Source organism: Somniosus microcephalus, chromosome 12 (genome assembly GCF_052327205.1).
Source record: "Somniosus microcephalus isolate GS21.2 chromosome 12, FLI_Smic_1.0, whole genome shotgun sequence".
Lineage (NCBI taxonomy): Eukaryota > Metazoa > Chordata > Chondrichthyes > Squaliformes > Somniosidae > Somniosus > Somniosus microcephalus.
The window spans coordinates 228,630,540-228,649,752 of NC_140998.1; the positions used below are offsets into that span (position 1 = coordinate 228,630,540).

The window sequence follows — 19,213 nt, forward strand, 5'->3', positions numbered from 1 at the left end:
TCCCCCTCTCCTCCCCCAGGGGCCACAGCCTCAGGACAACGGGTCGGCCATTCAGGACTGAGATGAGAATGAATTTCTTCACACAGAGGGTGGCGAATCTTTGGAATTCTCTGCCCCAGAGGGCAGTGGAGGCTCAGTCATTGGGTATATTTAAAACAGAAGTCGACAGATTTCTGACGAGTGAGGGCATCAAGGGGTATGGCGATAGGGCCGGTGAAAGGAATTGAGGGGGAAGATCAGCCATGATCTCACTGAATGGCGGAGCAGGCTCGAAGGGCCTGTTCTTAGGTTCTCTCTCTTCCCTTCTCGCTCTCTTAGAGAAACTGTCTGAAGACCCACAGAGTGTTCGGCACAAGGAGGTTTGGCAGAGTTCGCAGTTCCTGATTCGCCGCCTCGAAGGACACAGTGACCTGGTGACGGCCGTCGTCTTTCACGGGTCGCAGGTTATCTCCGGCAGGTGAGAGCACCAGTACTGGGGCACACAGAGCAAGAAAGGCCCAGGCTCCATCCTCGGCCTGTGTTGAGTTAACCTGATCTCACCCGGTGTGGGTGCTGAGTCCCAAACACCCAGCAGTGACCCCAGGGTTAGGGAGGGGGTGAATCAGCCCGGGTTCCTGCTCCTGATCCCTGTCCAGTGACCCCGGGGTTAGGGAGGGGGTGAATCAGCCCGGGTTCCTGCTCCTGATCCCTGTCCAGTGACCCCTGGGTTAGGGAGGGGGTGAATCAGCCCGGGTTCCTGCTCCTGATCCCTGTCCAGTGACCCCTGGGCTAGGGAGGGTGTGAATCAGCCCGGGTTCCTGCTCCTGATCCCTGTCCAGTGACCCCTGGGTTAGGGAGGGGGTGAATCAGCCCGGGTTCCTGCTCCTGATCCCTGTCCAGTGACCCTTGAAATGAGGCACCGAAGGTCTCCCGATGTCCATGAGCCGCTCCCCCAGCGAGTGTCGCTGCCCAGGTGGTTGCGGGTGTTGAGGGAGTGCGCAGGTTATGAATGCTGTGTTGAAGGACAGTTGCTTTGATGGTATAACCCCCCCTCCTTGAGTGTGGCCCCGCCCTCCCCTGTGACCCAGACCACTCTCTCCCCCCCAGCCCCAATTCCACCCCCCCTCCCCACAACAACACTCAAGAAGTTCGACACCATCCAGGACAAAGCAGCCCCCTTGATTGGCACCCCATCCACCACCTTAAACATTCACTCCCTCCACCACCGGCGCACCGTGGCTGCAGTGTGCACCATCTACAAGATGCACTGCAGCAACTCGCCAAGGCTTCTTCGGCAGCACCTCCCAAACCCGCGACCTCTTCCACCTAGAAGGACAAGGGCAGCAGGCGCATGGGAACACCACCACCTCCAAGTTCCCCTCCAAGTCACACACCATCCTGACTTGGAAATATATCGGCGATCCTTCATCCTCGCTGGGTCAAAATCCTGGAACTCCCTCCCTAACAGCGCTGTGGGAGCACCTTCACCACACGGACTGCAGCGGTTCAAGAAGGCGGCTCACCACCACCTTCTCAAGGGCAACTGGGGATGGGCAATAAATGCACCCTGTGAATAATGCATGGGTTTCCTCCCCCCCCTTCTTTTCCCAGCCGGGACACGACGGTGAAGGTATGGCACGTGCCCACGGCGAGGGAGGAGCGGAACCTCGGCGGCCACACGGGGGAGGTCAGCTGCCTGGCGGTGATTCCCGAGGGAAGCGCCAGGCTTCTGGGTAAGGAGAGCAAACCGGCCGAGCGATCCAGGGGCGGGACCGGGCCCCCGGGGAGCGACGGTTGGGGAGGGAGGGACCGAGGAGGGAGAGGGTACAGGGCGGGAAGGGAGGGATTGAACTCTGAACCCAGATGATCCCACCCCCCGCCCCCGGCTCCCTGGGAGTCACGACCCTTGCCGAAAAAACCTAATGGCACTTTGGCCTTTAGCTCGAGGGGGGCCTGGAATACAAAAGGAGTGGACATTATTGCTCCAGTTGTACAGAGCTCTGGAGTAACTGTGTTCGGTTCTGGGCACTGCACCTCAGAAAGTTACTGGTTTGAGGATGTAACTGGTAGAATAGATAAGGGAGAACCAGTGGATGTGGTGTATTTGGACTTTCAGAAGGCTTTTGATAAGGTCCCGCATAAGAGATTAGCGTGTAAAGTTAAGGCACATGGGATTGGGGGCAAGGTACTGACTGGGATAGAGAACTGGTTGGCAGACAGAAAGCAAAGAGTTGGAATAAACGGGTCTTTTTCCGAGTGGCTGGCAGTGACTAGTGGGGTACCACAGGGATCGGTGCTAGGACCCCAGCTATTCACAATATATATATAAATGATCTAGACGAGGGAACTAGATGTAATATCTCCAAGTTTGCAGACGAGACAAAGCTGGGTGGGCATGTGTGAGGAGGATGCCGAGAAACTCCAGTATGATTTGGACAGGTTGGGTGATTGGGCAGAAGCATGGCAGATGCAATATAATGTGGATAAATGTGAGGTTATCCACTTTGGTGGCAAAAACAGGAAGGCAGATTATTATCTGAACGGCAATAGATTGGGAGAAGGGGAAGTGCAACGAGACCTGGGTGTCCTTGTGCACCAGTCGCTGAAGGTAAGCATGCAGGTGCAGCAGGCGGTTAAGAAGGCAAATGGTATGTTGGCCTTCGTAGCGAGAGGGTTCGAGTACAGGAGCAAGGATGTCTTGCTGCAGTTGTACAGGGCCTTGGTGAGACCACATCTTGAGTATTGTGTGCAGTTTTGGTCACCTTACCTGAGGAAGGATGTTCTTGCCATGGAGGGAGTGCAGCGAAGATTCACCAGGCTGTTACCTGGGATGGCAGGAATGACGTATGAGGAGAGATTGGGTCGACTGGGCTTATACTCACTGGAGGATAGAAGAATGAGAGGGGATCTCATTGAAACTTATAAAATTCTAACAGGAGTAGACAGACTAGATGCAGGAAGGATGTTCCCGATGGCCGGGGGAGTCCAGAACCAGGGGTCACAGTCTAAGGATAAGGGGTAAGCCATTTAGGACAGAGATGAGGAGGAATTTCTTCACCCAGAGAGTGGTGAACCTGTGGAATTCTCTACCACAGAAGGCAGTTGAGGCCAATTCATTAAATATATTCAAGAAGGAGATAGATATATTTCTTAAGGCTAAAGGGATCAAGGGATATGGGGAGAAGGCAGGGACAGGGTACTGAATTTGGATGATCAGCCATGATCGCATTGAATGGCGGAGCAGGCTCGAGGGGCCGAATGGCCTACTCCTGCTCCTATCTTCTATGTTTCTATGTAAGGATAGATTGGCTTTGGAGTGGGTGCAGCGCAGATTCACCAGAATGTAACCGGGGCTAAAAGGGTTCAATTATGAGGACAGGTTGCATAAACTGGGCTTGTATTCCCACAAGTATGGGAGATTAAGGGATGATCTAATCGAGGTGTTTAAGGTGATTAAAGGATTCTATACGGTAGATAGAGAGAAACTATTTGCTCTGCTGGGGGGAGTCCAGATCAAGGGGCATTAACCTTAAAATTAGAGCTAGGCCGTTCAGGGGTGATGTCAGGAAGCAGTTCTTCACACAAAAGGCTGGTGGAAATCTGGAACTCACCGCCCCCCCACCCCCAAAAACAAGATGTCAATTTAAAATATCAAAACCGGGATTGATAGATTTTTGTTGGGTAAGGGATATGGAACTAAGGCGGGTAATTTGAATTGTGATACAGGTCATCCATGATCTGATTGAATGGCGGAACAGGCTCGACGAACTCAATGGGCCTCCTCCTGTTCCTGTGTAACAAGCTCAAGGGGGCTGAATGGGCCTACTGTTCCTACGGTAACAGGCTCAAGGGGGCTGAATGGGCCGACTCCTGTTCCTGTGTAACAGGCTCAAGGGGCTGAATGGGCCTACTGTTCCTGTGTAACAGGCTCAAGGGGGCTGAATGGGCCGACTCCTGTTCCTGTGTAACAGGCTCGAGGGGGCTGAATGGGCCTACTGTTCCTACGGTAACAGGCTCAAGGGGGCTGAATGGGCCGACTCCTGTTCCTGTGTAACAGGCTCAAGGGGGCTGCATGGGCCTACTGTTCCTGTGTAACAGGCTCAAGGGGGCTGAATGGGCCGACTCCTGTTCCTGTGTAACAGGCTCGAGGGGGCTGAATGGGCCTACTGTTCCTACGGTAACAGGCTCAAGGGGGCTGAATGGGCCTACTGTTCCTACGGTAACAGGCTCAAGGGGGCTGAATGGGCCTACTGTTCCTGTGTAACAGGCTCAAGGGGGCTGAATGGGCCGACTCCTGTTCCTGTGTAACAAGCTCGAGTGGGCTGAATGGGCCTACTGTTCCTACGGTAACAGGCTCAAGGGGGCTGAATGGGCCTACTGTTCCTATGGTAACAGGCTCAAGGGGGCTGAATGGGCCTACTGTTCCTACGGTAACAGGCTCAGGGGAGCTGAATGGGCCTACTCCTGTTCCTGTGTAACAAGCTCGAGTGGGCTGAATGGGCCTCTTCCTGTTCCTGTGGTAACAGACTCGAGGGGCTGAATGGGCCTCCTCCTGTTCCTGTGGTAACAGGATCACTGGGCTGAATGGCCTCCTCTTGTTCCTGTGGTAACAGGATTGCTGGGCTGAATGGCCTCCTCTTGTTCCTGTGGTAACAGGATCGCTGGGCTGAATGGGCCTCCTCCTGTTCCTATGTAACAGGCTCGAGGGGCTGAATGGGCCTCCGATGTTCCTGTGTAACAAGCTCGAGGGGGCTGAATGGGCCTCCTCCTGTTCCTGTGTAACAGACTCGAGGGGGCTGAATGGGCCTCCTCCTGTTCCTGTGTAACAGGCTCGAGGGGCTGAATGGGCCTCCTCCTGTTCCTGTGTAACAAGCTCGAGGGGGCTGAATGGCCTCCCCCTGTTCCTGTGTAACAGACTCGAGGGGGCTGAATGGGCCTCCTCCTGTTCCTGTGTAACAGACTCGAGGGGCTGAATGGGCCTCCTCCTGTTCCTGTGGTAGCAGGATCGCTGGGCTGAATGGCCTCCTCCTGTTCCTGTGTAACAGGCTCGAGGGGCCGAATGGGCCTCCTCCTGTTCCTGTGGTAACAGGCTCGAGGGGGCTGAATGGGCCTCCTCCTGTTCCTGTGGTAACAGGCTCGAGAGCCTGAATGGGCCTCCCCCTGTTCCTGTGGTAACAGGCTCGAGGGGCTGAATGGGCCTCCCCCTGTTCCTGTGTAACAAGCTCGAGGGGGCTGAATGGGCCTCCTCCTGTTGCTGTGTAACAGGCTCGAGGGGCTGAATGGGCCTCCCCCTGTTCCTGTGGTAACAGGCTCGAGGGGCTGAATGGGCCTCCTCCTGTTCCTGTGTAACAAGCTCGAGGGGGCTGAATGGGCCTCCTCCTGTTGCTGTGTAACAGGCTCGAGGGGCTGAATGGGCCTCCCCCTGTTCCTGTGTAACAAGCTCGAGGGGGCTGAATGGGCCTCCTCCTGTTGCTGTGTAACAGGCTCGAGGGGCTGAATGGGCCTCCCCCTGTTCCTGTGGTAACAGGCTCGAGGGGCTGAATGGGCCTCCTCCTGTTGCTGTGTAACAGGCTCGAGGGGCTGAATGGGCCTCCTCCTGTTGCTGTGTAACAGGCTCGAGGGGCTGAATGGGCCTCCTCCTGTTCCTGTGTAACAGGCTCGAGGGGCTGAATGGGCCTCCTCCTGTTCCTGTGTAACAGGCTCGAGGGGCTGAATGGGCCTCCTCCTGTTCCTGTGTAACAGGCTCGAGGGGCTGAATGGGCCTCCTCCTGTTGCTGTGTAACAGGCTCGAGGGGCTGAATGGGCCTCCCCCTGTTCCTGTGGTAACAGGCTCGAGGGGCTGAATGGGCCTCCTCCTGTTGCTGTGTAACAGGCTCGAGGGGCTGAATGGGCCTCCTCCTGTTCCTGTGGTAACAAGCTCGAGGGGCTGAATGGGCCTCCTCCTGTTCCTGTGTAACAGGCTCGAGGGGCTGAATGGGCCTCCTCCTGTTCCTGTGTAACAGGCTCGAGGGGCTGAATGGGCCTCCTCCTGTTCCTGTGTAACAGGCTCGAGGGGCTGAATGGGCCTCCTCCTGTTCCTGTGTAACAGGCTCGAGGGGCTGAATGGGCCTCCCCCTGTTCCTGTGTAACAGGCTCGAGGGGCTGAATGGGCCTCCTCCTGTTCCTGTGTAACAAGCTCGAGGGGCTGAATGGGCCTTCTCCTGTTGCTGTGTAACAGGCTCGAGGGGCTGAATGGGCCTCCTCCTGTTCCTGTGTAACAGGCTCGAGGGGCTGAATGGGCCTCCCCCTGTTCCTGTGTAACAGGCTCGAGGGGCTGAATGGGCCTCCCCCTGTTTCTATGAACGCCCAAGGTCCTCCCTCCGAACAGACTAATGCTCCCTGTGCCTCAGGACCGGGTGGGCGAGGGAGAGAGTCGGGAGGGGGGGTGATGTTTATCGATTGAGTGTGCCCTTCCCCCATTACCCAGCTGACTGCCTCAACATGACGTGATACCGTGATGGCCTGGGTTTCACCCGCCCGCTTGCCTTGACGTTACCTTGTCTGATTGCCGTTCACAGCCCCTCAACTGGACTGCGATGAGCGAGAGCAATTCGTCGCGAGTGGGTCTTCCGACAGCTCGATCATCATCTGGGCCCTGCTCGCAGGTACGTCACAGCCAGGAGGATGAGGGCGTGAGTGGTGGGGAGGGTGCGAGTCGCGGGGAGGGCACGAGTCGCGGGGACGGCGAACTGGAGGTCCTGTTTAACGTTCAACACAGTGGGAATCATTATTTTATTTCTCTCCCTCTTCCCAGGGGTATCGTCGCGGAACATTTATACCTTCAATGCTGTAACCTCGCTGATCTATCTACCACAGGCCGACCTCCTCATCTCCGGATCAGGTGGGTACCTGATGGTCTGAGAAGGGGGGAATAGAGGCATGGGCGGGGATGTGAGGGGTCAGAGAGAGACAGACAGGCAGAGAGTGTGTGCGAGACAGAGGCGAAGACAGAGAGCGCGGGAGGGCGAGGCGGGCATAGAACGTGGGAGGGTGAGGCGGGCATAGAGAGCGTGGGAGGGCGAGGCGGGCATAAAGAGCGCGGGATAGAGAGCACGGGAGAGCGAGGTGGGCATAGAGAGCGCGGGAGGGCAAGGCGGGCCGGGAGAGCGAGGCGGGCATAAAGAGCGTGGGAGGGCGAGGCGGGCATTGAGAGCATGGGAGGGCGACGCGGGCACAGAGAGCGTGGGAGGGCGAGGCGGGCATAGAGAGTGCAGGAGAGCGAGGCGGGCATAAAGAGCGCGAGATAGAGAGCACGGGAGAGCGAGGTGGGCATAGAGAGTGCGGGAGGGCAAGGCGGGCCGGGAGAGCGAGGCGGGCATAAAGAGCGTGGGAGGGCGAGGCGGGCATTGAGAGCGTGGGAGGGCGAGGCGGGCATTGAGAGCGCGGGAGGACGAGGAGGGCATTGAGAGCGCGGGAGTGTGACGCGGGCACAGAGAGCACGGGAGGGCGAGGCGGGCATAGAGCGTGGGAGGGTGAGGCGGGCATAGAGAGTGCAGGAGAGCGAGGCGGGCATAAAGAGCGCGGGATAGAGAGCACGGGAGAGGGAGGTGGGCATAGAGAGCGCGGGAGGGCAAGGCGGGCCGGGAGAGCGAGGCGGGCATAAAGAGCGTGGGAGGGCGAGGCGGGCATTGAGAGCATGGGAGGGCGAGGCGGGCATTGAGAGCGTGGGAGGGCGAGGCGGGCATTGAGAGCGCGGGAGGACGAGGAGGGCATTGAGAGCGCGGGAATGTGTTGCGGGCATAGAGAGCGTGGGAGGGCGAGGCGGGCATTGAGAGCGCGGGAGGACGAGGAGGGCATTGAGAGCGCGGGAGGACGAGGAGGGCATTGAGAGCGCGGGAGTGCGATGCGGGCATAGAGAGCATGGGAGGGCGAGGCGGGCACTGAGTGCGAGAGGGCGAGGCAGGCATAGAGAGCGCGGGAGGGCGAGGTGGGCACAGAGCGTGGGAGGGCGAGGCGGGCACAGAGAGCGCCGGAGGGCGAGACGGACATGGAGCGGGAGACAGAGGATTGGGGGAAAGCGAGGAGATTGGGGAAAGTGGGGAGGATGTGGGGAAGAGAGGAGGAAGCGGTAGTGAAGAAAACGGGGGGAGGAAAGAGGGGCGGAGAGAGAGTGGCCCGGCAGGTGGAGAGAGAGAGAGTGTGAGAGTGCGAGGCTGAAGGGGCACACAAGACAGGCGGGAGGGGGAGAGAGGGAAAAGGGAAGGAGAGAAGGTGAAGAGGGAAGAAGAGAGAGAGAGAGGGCAGAGTGAGCCAAGTGTCTGAGCTCCTGCTCACCCAGACCGCCATCAGAGAGGGGAGCCCTTCACCCCCTTTGTCTTGGGGTGGGGGCTTGTTTTGACCCCAGGGACCAGAGGGCGAAAGGTCAGAATCTGACCCGCTGCCCCAGCGTTGAATGTAGTTCTTTGACCTCCTGTGTTCGGGGCGATTATTCTAGAGTCAAGAACGTTCCCCGCGGATTGGAAGGTCGCAAATGTAACGCCGCTATTCAAGAAAGGAGGGAGAGAGAAAACAGGGAACTACAGGCCAGTTAGTCTGATATCAGTCATCGGAAAAATGCTAGAATCTATTATTAAAGACGTGGAACAGGGCACTTCGAAAATCATAATATGATTGGTCAGAGTCAACACGGATTTATGAAAGGGAAATTGTGTTTGACAAATCTGTTAGAGTTTTTTGAGGTTGTAACTAGCAGGGTAGATAAGGGAAGACCAGTGGAATGCAGTATATTTGGATTTTCAAATCGTATTCAGTAAGGTACACAAAATTCGCACTCATGGGATTGGGGGTAATATATTAGCATCGATTGAGGATTGGTTAACAGACAGCAAACAGACAGTAGGAATAAACGGGTCATTTTCGGGTCGGCAGGCTGTAACTAGTGGGGTACCGTAAGGATCAGTGGTCGGGCCTCAGCTATTCACAACATACATCAATGATCTGATGAGGGGACCGAGTGTAATGTATCCAAGTTTGCTGATGATATAAAGCTGGGTGGGAATGTAAGTTGTGAGGAGGATGCAAGGAGGCTTCACAAGGACGTAGACAGGCTAAGTGAATGGGCAAGAACATGGCAAATGGAATATAATGTGGAGAATTGTGAAGTTATCCACTTTGGTAGGAAAAATAGAAAAGCAGAGTATTTTTTAAATGGTGAGAGATTGGGAAATGTTGGTGTTCAGAGGGACCTGGCTGTCCTTGTACACGAATCACTGAAAGTTAACATGCAGGTACAGCAAGCAATTAGGAAAGCCAATGGTATGTTGGCCTTTATTACAAGAGGATTTGAGTATAAGAGTAAAGACGTCTTACTGCAATTATATAGGGCCCTGGTGAGACCACACCTGGAGTATTGTGTACAGTTTTGGTCCCCTTACCTAAGGAAGGATATACTTCCCATAGAGGGAGTGCAACGAAGGTTCACCAGACTGGTTCCTGGGATGGGGGGATTGCCCTATGAGGACAGATTGAGTAGACTAGGCCTATATTCTCTAGAGTTTAGAAGAATGAGAGGTGATCTCATTGAAACATACACAATTCTTACAGGGCTCGACAGGGTAGATGCTGGGAGGATGTTTCCCCTGGCTGGGGAAGTCTAGAACCGGGGTCACAGTCTCAGAATAAGGGGTCGGCCATTTAGGACTGAGATGCGGAGAAATTTCTTCACTCAGAGGGTGGGGAATCTTTGGAATTCTCTACCCCAGAGGGCTGTGGAGGCTCAGTCATTGAGTGTATTCAAGACAGAGTGATGTGCCAAATAACTGCCTGAATCCATGAGGTTAAAGCTTAAAACTAAAGGCTTTTATTAAGTAAGAACAGAGCATCAAGTTAACACAGGGCAACCATCATTCATCACCGACGCAGCCCTTGGTAGAACATTCCAGAAGAGGGGCGGGGCTAGGGAGGAGCATTAGTGGTTACACCGGTGGAACATTCCAGACATTACAAGTACAACAACAACAATACAAATGCCAGAACACAGAGTTATTTCATCACGCAGCGATGGATAGATATTTGGATACTAAGGGAGACAAGGGATATGGGGAAAGTGCAGGAAAGTGGAGTTGAGCTAGAAGGTCAGCCATGATTTTATTGAACGGCGGCGCAGGCTCGAAGGGCCGAAAGGCCGACTCCTGCTCCTTATTTCTTATGTTCTAACCCCCGCCTCTCATTCACAGGCGGTGGGAAGGTACAGCTGTGGGACCCAGTGTCTCGGGACAGCAAGCAGTCACTCCGTGCACACTGCGATAGAGTCACAGCCATACAGGTACGGCCGGAAGTAACTCGCGACCGCCTGGAACCGTACGTAAACAAGTGGCATTTCTATAGCGCCTTTCATGACCTCCGGATGCCCCAAAGCACGTTTACAGCCAATGAAGTACTTTTTAAAGTACAGCAGTGTTAAAATGACCAGATAATCTGTTTTAGTGATGTTGGTTGAGGGATAAATATTGGCCAGAGCGTCAAGGAGAACTCCCCACCCCCACCCCGATCATGTTCCAGTAGTGCCATGGCATCTTTTACATTCACCTGAGGTGGCAGATGAGGCCTTGGTTTAACATCTCATCCAAAAGACAGCACCTCCAACAGTGCAGCGCTCCCTCAGTACTGCCCCTTCGACAGTGCAGCGCTCCCTCAGTACTGCCCCTCTGACAGTGCAGCGGTCCCTCAGTACTGCCCCTCTGACAGTGCAGCGCTCCCTCAGTACTGCCCCTCCGACAGTGCGGCGCTCCCTCAGTACTGCCCCTCCGACAGTGCAGCGCTCCCTCAGTACTGCCCCTCCGACAGTGCAGCACTCCCTCAGTACTGCCCCTCTGACAGTGCCGCCCTCCCTCAGTACTGCCCCTCCGACAGTGCGGCGCTCCCTCAGTACTGCCCCTCCGACAGTGCAGCGCTCCCTCAGTACTGCCCCTCCGACAGTGCAGCGCTCCCTCAGTACTGCCCCTCCGACAGTGCGGCGCTCCCTCAGTACTGCCCCTCCGACAGTGCAGCGCTCCCTCAGTACTGTCCCTCCGACAGTGCAGCACTCCCTCAGTACTGCTTCTCCGACAGTGCAGCGCTCCCTCAGTACTCCCCCTCCGACAGTGCAGCGCTCCCTCAGTACTGCCCCTCCGACAGTGCCGCCCTCCCTCAATACTGCTCCTCCGACAGTGCAGCGCTCCCTCGGTACTGACCCTCCGACAGTGCAGTGCTCCCTCAGTACTGCCCCTTCGACAGTGCAGCGCTCCCTCAGTACTACCCCTCCGACAGTACAGCGCTCCCTTAGTACTGCCCCACCGACAATGCAGCGCTCTCACAGTACTGCCCCTCCAACAGTGCAGCGCTCCCTCAGTACCGCCCCTCTGACAGTGCAGCGCTCCCTCAGTACTGCCCCACCGACAGTGCAACGCCCCTTCAGTACTGACCCTCCGACAGTACAGTCTTTCCTCAGAACTGCCCCTCCGACAGTGCAGCGCTCCCTCAGTACTGCCCCTCCGACAGTGTGGTGCTCCCTCAGTACTGCCCCTCCGACAGTGCAGTCCTCCCTCAGTACTGCCCCTCCGACAGTGTGGTGCTCCCTCAGTACTGCCCCCCCGACAGTGCAGCGCTCCCTCAGTACTGCCCCTCCGACAGTGCAGCGTTCCCTCAGTACTGCCCCTCCCACAGTGCAGCGCTCCCTCAGTACTGCCCCTCCGACAGTGTGGTGCTCCCTCAGTACTGCCCCTCCGACAGTGCAGCGTTCCCTCAGTACTGCCCCTCCCACAGTGCAGCGCTCCCTCACTACTAGGCTGGAGTGTCAGCCTAGATTTTTGTACTCAAGTCTTTGGAGTGGGACATGAACCCACAGCCTTCTGACTCAGAGGCAAGGGGGGTGTTTCATCCCGGGTTCCTGTTCCTGATCCCTGTCCAGTGACCCCTGGGTTAGGGAGGGGGTGTATTCAGTAAGATGTCTGTGTATGTGTCCCCTCTCCCAGTCGAGTGGCCTGCGGGTCCCGAGGGGGGGGCGGTTGCGGGGAACTGTCATGTTGGAGCCCGGCCGTTCATGCTCTGTCTGTGTGTGTGTGTCTGTGTGCCTCCTGTGTCTGTGTGTGTGTCTGCGTGCCCCCTGTGTCTGTGTGTGTCTGTGTGCCCCCGTGTCTGTGTGTGTCTGTGTGCCCCCTGTGTCTGTGTGTGTCTGTGTGCCCCCTGTGTCTGTGTGTGTCTGTGTGCCCCCCGTGTCTGTGTGTGTCTGTGTGCCCCCTGTGTCTGTGTGTGTCTGTGTGCCCCCTGTGTCTGTGTGTGTCTGTGTGCCCCCGTGTCTGTGTGTGTCTGTGTGCCCCCTGTGTCTGTGTGTGTCTGTGTGCCCCCTGTGTCTGTGTGTGTCTGCGTGCCCCCTGTGTCTGTGTGTGTCTGTGTCCCCCCTGTGTCTGTGCCTGTGTCTGTGTCTGTCTGTGCGTGTGTGTCTGTGCGCGTGTGTGTGTGTGTGTGTGTGTGTGTGTGTGTGTGTGTGTGTGTGTGTGTGTGTGTGCGTGTGACCCTCTCTCCCCTCAGGCACAGGCCAGCAGAGTGTTCACAGCCTCGGCAGACGGAGAGGTGAAGGTGTGGGAATATCGGTGGGATGGGAAGCTTCACCTCCTCTATGCCAGCGGGCAGACCAGCCCTGGAATCGGCACAGTTCGATGCCTTGCCGTCCACACCGAGACCCTCTACCTGGGGGGCGACCGGCCCAACCTCAAGTTACTGCAGTGGGAGAGAGGTGAGTGCATCAGCGCCTTGTGTGTCTGTTCAACACACTCTCTCTCCCTCCGTCTCTCTCTCGCACTCTCTCTCCCTCCATCACTCTCTCTCTCTCTCTCTCCCTCCGTCTCTCTCTCTCTCTCCCATCTCTCTCCCTCCCTCCGTCTCTCTCCCTCCCTCCGTCTCTCTCTCGCCCTCCGTCTCTCTGTCTCTCTCTCTCTCTCTCTCACTCCATCTCTCAATTCAATTCAATTCAATTCAAATCGCTTTATTGGCATGACAAGGTACATCTTATGTTGCCAAAGCATCGAAAAACATTCATGTATGTTCACAAAAATACAGATCTATCCATACAGTGTATAAACAGATATATCCCTGAGTGTATAAATATACTTTCATATAATTTTTATATACTCTTTTCTTATATTTAGCTCATAATCTCTCCCCCCCCTCGCCCTGTCTCTCCCCCCCTCGCCCTGTCTCTCCCCCCCTCGCCCTGTCTCTCCCCCCTCGCCCTGTCTCTCCCCCCCTCGCCCTGTCTCTCCCCCCCTCGCCCTGTCTCTCCCCCCCTCGCCCTGTCTCTCCCCCCCTCGCCCTGTCTCTCCCCCCCTCGCCCTGTCTCTCCCCCCCTCGCCCTGTCTCTCCCCCCCTCGCCCTGTCTCTCCCCCCCCTCGCCCTGTCTCTCCCCCCCTCGCCCTGTCTCTCCCCCCCTCGCCCTGTCTCTCCCCCCCTCGCCCTGTCTCTACCCCCCTCGCCCTGTCTCTCCCCCCCTCGCCCTGTCTCTCCCCCCCTCGCCCTGTCTCTCCCCCCCTCGCCCTGTCTCTCCCCCCCTCGCCCTGTCTCTCCCCCCTCGCCCTGTCTCTCCCCCCTCGCCCTGTCTCCCCCCCCTCGCCCTGTCTCCCCCCCTCGCCCTGTCTCTCCCCCCCTCGCCCTGTCTCTCCCCCCTCGCCCTGTCTCTCCCCCCCTCGCCCTGTCTCTCCCCCCTCGCCCTGTCTCTCCCCCCCTCGCCCTGTCTCTCCCCCCCTCGCCCTGTCTCTCCCCCCTCGCCCTGTCTCTCCCCCCCTCGCCCTGTCTCTCCCCCCCTCGCCCTGTCTCTCCCCCCCTCGCCCTGTCTCTCCCCCCCCTCGCCCTGTCTCTCCCCCCCTCGCCCTGTCTCTCCCCCCCTCGCCCTGTCTCCCCCCCCCTCGCCCTGTCTCCCCCCCTCGCCCTGTCTCCCCCCCTCGCCCTGTCTCCCCGCCTCGCCCTGTCTCCCCGCCTCGCCCTGTCTCCCCGCCTCGCCCTGTCTCCCCGCCTCGCCCTGTCTCCCCCCCTCGCCCTGTCTCCCCCCCCTCGCCCTGTCTCTCCCCCCCTCGCCCTGTCTCTCCCCCCCTCGCCCTGTCTCTCCCCCCCTCGCCCTGTCTCTCCCCCCCTCGCCCTGTCTCTCCCCCCCTCGCCCTGTCTCTCCCCCCCTCGCCCTGTCTCTCCCCCCCTCGCCCTGTCTCTCCCCCCCCCTCGCCCTGTCTCTCCCCCCCCCTCGCCCTGTCTCTCCCCCCCCCTCGCCCTGTCTCTCCCCCCCCCTCGCCCTGTCTCCCCCCTCGCCCTGTCTCCCCCCCTCGCCCTGTCTCCCCCCCTCGCCCTGTCTCCCCCCCTCGCCCTGTCTCCCCCCCTCGCCCTGTCTCCCCCCCTCGCCCTGTCTCCCCCCCTCGCCCTGTCTCCCCCCTCGCCCTGTCTCCCCCCTCGCCCTGTCTCCCCCCTCGCCCTGTCTCCCCCCTCGCCCTGTCTCCCCCCTCGCCCTGTCTCCCCCCCTCGCCCTGTCTCCCCCCCTCGCCCTGTCTCCCCCCCTCGCCCTGTCTCCCCCCCTCGCCCTGTCTCCCCCCCTCGCCCTGTCTCCCCCCCTCGCCCTGTCTCCCCCCCTCGCCCTGTCTCCCCCCCTCGCCCTGTCTCCCCCCCTCGCCCTGTCTCCCCCCCTCGCCCTGTCTCCCCCCCTCGCCCTGTCTCCCCCCTCGCCCTGTCTCCCCCCCTCGCCCTGTCTCCCCCCTCGCCCTGTCTCCCCCCCTCGCCCTGTCTCCCCCCCTCGCCCTGTCTCCCCCCCTCGCCCTGTCTCCCCCCCTCGCCCTGTCTCCCCCCCTCGCCCTGTCTCCCCCCCTCGCCCTGTCTCCCCCCCTCGCCCTGTCTCCCCCCCTCGCCCTGTCTCCCCCCCTCGCCCTGTCTCCCCCCCTCGCCCTGTCTCCCCCCTCGCCCTGTCTCCCCCCCTCGCCCTGTCTCCCCCCCTCGCCCTGTCTCCCCCCCTCGCCCTGTCTCCCCCCCTCGCCCTGTCTCCCCCCCTCGCCCTGTCTCCCCCCCTCGCCCTGTCTCTCCCCCTCGCCCTGTCTCTCCCCCCCTCGCCCTGTCTCTCCCCGCCTCGCCCTGTCTCCCCCCTCGCCCTGTCTCCCCCCCCTCGCCCTGTCTCCCCCCCTCGCCCTGTCTCCCCCCCTCGCCCTGTCTCCCCCCCTCGCCCTGTCTCCCCCCCTCGCCCTGTCTCCCCCCCTCGCCCTGTCTCCCCCCTCGCCCTGTCTCCCCCCCTCGCCCTGTCTCCCCCCCTCGCCCTGTCTCCCCCCTCGCCCTGTCTCCCCCCCTCGCCCTGTCTCCCCCCCTCGCCCTGTCTCCTCCCCTCGCCCTGTCTCCCCCCCTCGCCCTGTCTCCCCCCTCGCCCTGTCTCCCCCCTCGCCCTGTCTCCCCCCCTCGCCCTGTCTCCCCCCCTCGCCCTGTCTCCCCCCCTCGCCCTGTCTCCCCCCCTCGCCCTGTCTCCCCCCCTCGCCCTGTCTCCCCCCCTCGCCCTGTCTCCCCCCCTCGCCCTGTCTCCCCCCCTCGCCCTGTCTCCCCCCTCGCCCTGTCTCCCCCCCTCGCCCTGTCTCCCCCCCTCGCCCTGTCTCCCCCCCTCGCCCTGTCTCCCCCCCTCGCCCTGTCTCCCCCCCTCGCCCTGTCTCCCCCCCTCGCCCTGTCTCCCCCCCTCGCCCTGTTTCTCCCCCCCTCGCCCTGTTTCTCCCCCCCTCGCCCTGTCTCTCCCCCCCTCGCCCTGTCTCCCCCCCTCGCCCTGTCTCCCCCCCTCGCCCTGTCTCCCCCCCTCGCCCTGTCTCCCCCCCTCGCCCTGTCTCCCCCCTCGCCCTGTCTCCCCCCTCGCCCTGTCTCCCCCCCTCGCCCTGTCTCCCCCCCTCGCCCTGTCTCCCCCCCTCGCCCTGTCTCCCCCCCTCGCCCTGTCTCCCCCCCTCGCCCTGTCTCCCCCCCTCGCCCTGTCTCCCCCCCTCGCCCTGTCTCCCCCCCTCGCCCTGTCTCCCCCCCTCGCCCTGTCTCCCCCCCTCGCCCTGTCTCCCCCCCTCGCCCTGTCTCCCCCCCTCGCCCTGTCTCCCCCCCTCGCCCTGTCTCCCCCCCTCGCCCTGTCTCCCCCCCTCGTCCTGTCTCCCCCCCTCGTCCTGTCTCCCCCCCTCGCCCTGTCTCCCCCCCTCGCCCTGTCTCCCCCCTCGCCCTCTCTCCCCCCTCGCCCTCTCTCCCCCCCTCGCCCTGTCTCTCGCCCCTCGCCCTGTCTCTCCCCCCCTCGCCCTGTCTCTCCCCCCCTCGCCCTGTCTCCCCCCCTCGCCCTGTCTCCCCCCCTCGTCCTGTCTCCCCCCCTCGCCCTGTCTCTCCCCCCCTCGCCCTGTCTCTCCCCCCCTCGCCCTGTCTCCCCCCCTCGCCCTGTCTCCCCCCCTCGCCCTGTCTCCCCCCCTCGCCCTGTCTCCCCCCCTCGCCCTGTCTCCCCCCCCTCGCCCTGTCTCCCCCCCTCGCCCTGTCTCCCCCCCTCGCCCTGTCTCCCCCCCTCGCCCTGTCTCCCCCCCTCGTCCTGTCTCCCCCCCTCGTCCTGTCTCCCCCCCTCGCCCTGTCTCCCCCCCTCGCCCTGTCTCCCCCCCTCGCCCTGTCTCCCCCCTCGCCCTGTCTCCCCCCCTCGCCCTGTCTCCCCCCCTCGCCCTGTCTCCCCCCCTCGCCCTGTCTCCCCCCCTCGCCCTGTCTCCCCCCTCGCCCTGTCTCCCCCCCTCGCCCTGTCTCCCCCCTCGCCCTCTCTCCCCCCCTCTCCCCCCCTCGCCCTCTCTCCCCCCCTCGCCCTCTCTCCCCCCCTCGCCCTCTCTCCTCCCCTCGCCCTCTCTCCCCCCCTCGCCCTCTCTCCCCCCCTCGCCCTCTCTCCCCCCCTCGCCCTCTCTCCCCCCCTCGCCCTCTCATCCCCCCCCTCGCCCTCTCTCCCCCCCTCGCCCTCTCTCCCCCCCTCGCCCTCTCTCCCCCCCTCGCCCTCTCTCCCCCCTCGCCCTGTCTCCCCCCCTCGCCCTGTCTCTCCCCCTCGCCCTGTCTCTCCCCCCCCTCGCCCTGTCTCTCCCCCCCCTCGCCCTGTCTCTCCCCCCCTCGCCCTGTCTCTCCCCCCCTCGCCCTGTCTCTCCCCCCCTCGCCCTGTCTCTCCCCCCCTCGCCCTGTCTCTCCCCCCTCGCCCTGTCTCTCCCCCCTCGCCCTGTCTCTCCCCCCTCGCCCTGTCTCTCCCCCCCTCGCCCTGTCTCTCCCCCCCTCGCCCTGTCTCTCCCCCCCTCGCCCTGTCTCTCCCCCCCCTCGCCCTGTCTCCCCCCCTCGCCCTGTCTCCCCCCCTCGCCCTGTCTCTCCCCCCCTCGCCCTGTCTCTCCCCCCCTCGCCCTGTCTCCCCCCCTCGCCCTGTCTCCCCCCCTCGCGCTGTCTCTCCCCCCCTCGCCCTGTCTCCCCCCCTCGCCCTGTCACCCCCCCTCGCCCTGTCTCTCCCCCCCTCGCCCTGTCTCTCTCCCCTCGCCCTGTCTCTCCCCCCTCGCCCTGTCTCTCCCCCCTCGCCCTGTCTCTCCCCCCTCGCCCTGTCTCTCCCCCCTCGCCCTGTCTTTCCCCCCTCGCCCTGTCTCTCCCCCCTCGCCCTGTCTCTCCCCCCTCGCCCTGTCTCTCCCCCCTCGCCCTGTCTCTCCCCCCTCGCCCTGTCTCTCCCCCCTCGCCCTGTCTCTCCCCCCCTCGCCCTGTCTCTCCCCCCTCGCCCTGTCTCTCCCCCCTCGCCCTGTCTCTCCCCCCTCGCCCTGTCTCTCCCCCCTCGCCCTGTCTCTCCCCCCTCGCCCTGTCTCTCCCCCCTCGCCCTGTCTCTCCCCCCTCGCTCTGTCTCTCCCTCCCCTCGCCCTGTCTCTCCCCCCCTCGCCCTGTCTCTCCCCCCCTCGCCCTGTCTCTCCCCCCCTCGCCCTGTCTCTCCCCCCCTCGCCCTGTCTCTCCCCCCTCGCCCTGTCTCCCCCCCTCGCCCTGTCTCTCCCTCCCCTCGCCCTGTCTCTCCCCCCCTCGCCCTGTCTCCCCCCTCGCCCTGTCTCCCCCCCCTCGCCCTGTCTCTCCCCCCCTCGCCCTGTCTCTCCCCCCCTCGCCCTGTCTCTCCCCCCTCGCCCTGTCTCTCCCCCCCTCGCCCTGTCTCTCCCCCCCTCGCCCTGTCTCTCCCCCCCTCGCCCTGTCTCTCCCCCCCTCGCCCTGTCTCTCCCCCCCTCGCCCTGTCTCTCCCCCCCTCGCCCTGTCTCTCCCCCCCTCGCCCTGTCTCTCCCCCCCTCGCCCTGTCTCTCCCCCCCTCGCCCTGTCTCTCCCCCCCCTCGCCCTGTCTCCCCCCCTCGCCCTGTCTCTCCCCCCCTCGCCCTGTCTCTCCCTCCCCCTCGCCCTGTCTCTCTCTCTCTCTCTCTCTGATTTGTTTCTACCTTTAACTTTCAGGTACTTTGAGCAGGTTGGCGAATCATCTCTCCGAGTCCGGATTCACCGACTGCCTGTCCAAGGCTGATGATGTGCTGATAGCGTCCGGATACAACACAGAACATGGGCAGGGCTACCTGAATGGTGAGTGTCTGACCCTCGGGGAGACGGGATAGGTAACTTCCTGTCCCCGTGTCACACCTGTCCCCTCCCCTCCGCCTGTCGTACCTGTCCTCCACCGCCCCCACCCCCCGCCGTGCCATGCGTATCCCGCCACCCCCTACCTGTCCCACCACTCCCCTGCCCATCACCCCCCGCCCCGGCCCGCCTCCTCCCACCCCTGCCTGTACTGTACCCATCCTCTGCTGATTGACTGTCCTTCTCTCTCCCAGTGCGGAGTTTGCGGGACTGCGCTTACCTGGGGACCATCTCCTGTCCGCACCTCCCCAGAATCCTCTGCTTGGCCACTTGGCGGACCACCAGCGGCCTCCATCGCTGGGCGACCGGGGGCGAGGTGCTGCTGGTCTGGGAGCAGCTCGGGCCCGCGGCAGAGAACAGGTAAGGTTAGGACTGGGGGCACAGGGCGGGTTAGGAGTGGGGGCACAGGGCGGGTTAGGACTGGGGGCACAGGGCGGGTTAGGACTGGGGGCACAGGGCGGGTTAGGACTGGGGGCACAGGGCGGGTTAGGACTGGGGGCACAGGGCGGGTTAGGGCTGGGGGCACAGGGCAGGTTAGGAGTGGGGGCACAGGGCAGGTTAGGAGTGGGGGCACAGGGCAGGTTAGGAGTGGGGGCACAGGGCG

At 62.0% G+C, this 19,213-nt stretch overlaps 1 protein-coding gene across 1 annotated transcript; it reads left to right on the forward strand.

Moving 5' to 3' along the window:
- Positions 1–219: 219 nt before the first annotated feature.
- LOC147110232 (uncharacterized) lies at positions 220–18,973 on the forward strand. The gene is made up of 8 exons (XM_086002501.1): positions 220–457; positions 1,591–1,712; positions 6,537–6,623; positions 6,773–6,859; positions 10,194–10,282; positions 12,526–12,730; positions 18,433–18,555; positions 18,804–18,973. Exons 1-8 carry the CDS (start codon positions 243–245, stop codon positions 18,971–18,973), a joined length of 1,098 nt encoding a protein of 365 aa, XP_085858627.1. The 5' UTR covers positions 220–242.
- Positions 18,974–19,213: the final 240 nt, after the last annotated feature.

Coding starts and splice junctions, on each gene's coding strand:
- LOC147110232 (XM_086002501.1), top strand. CDS start 243: ATGATCTCACTGAATGGCGGAGCAGGCTCGAAGGGCCTGTTCTTAGGT. Junction 10,283..12,525: donor ATAGAGTCACAGCCATACAG/GTACGGCCGGAA, acceptor CTCTCCCCTCAG/GCACAGGCCAGCAGAGTGTT. Junction 18,556..18,803: donor TGGGCAGGGCTACCTGAATG/GTGAGTGTCTGA, acceptor TCTCTCTCCCAG/TGCGGAGTTTGCGGGACTGC.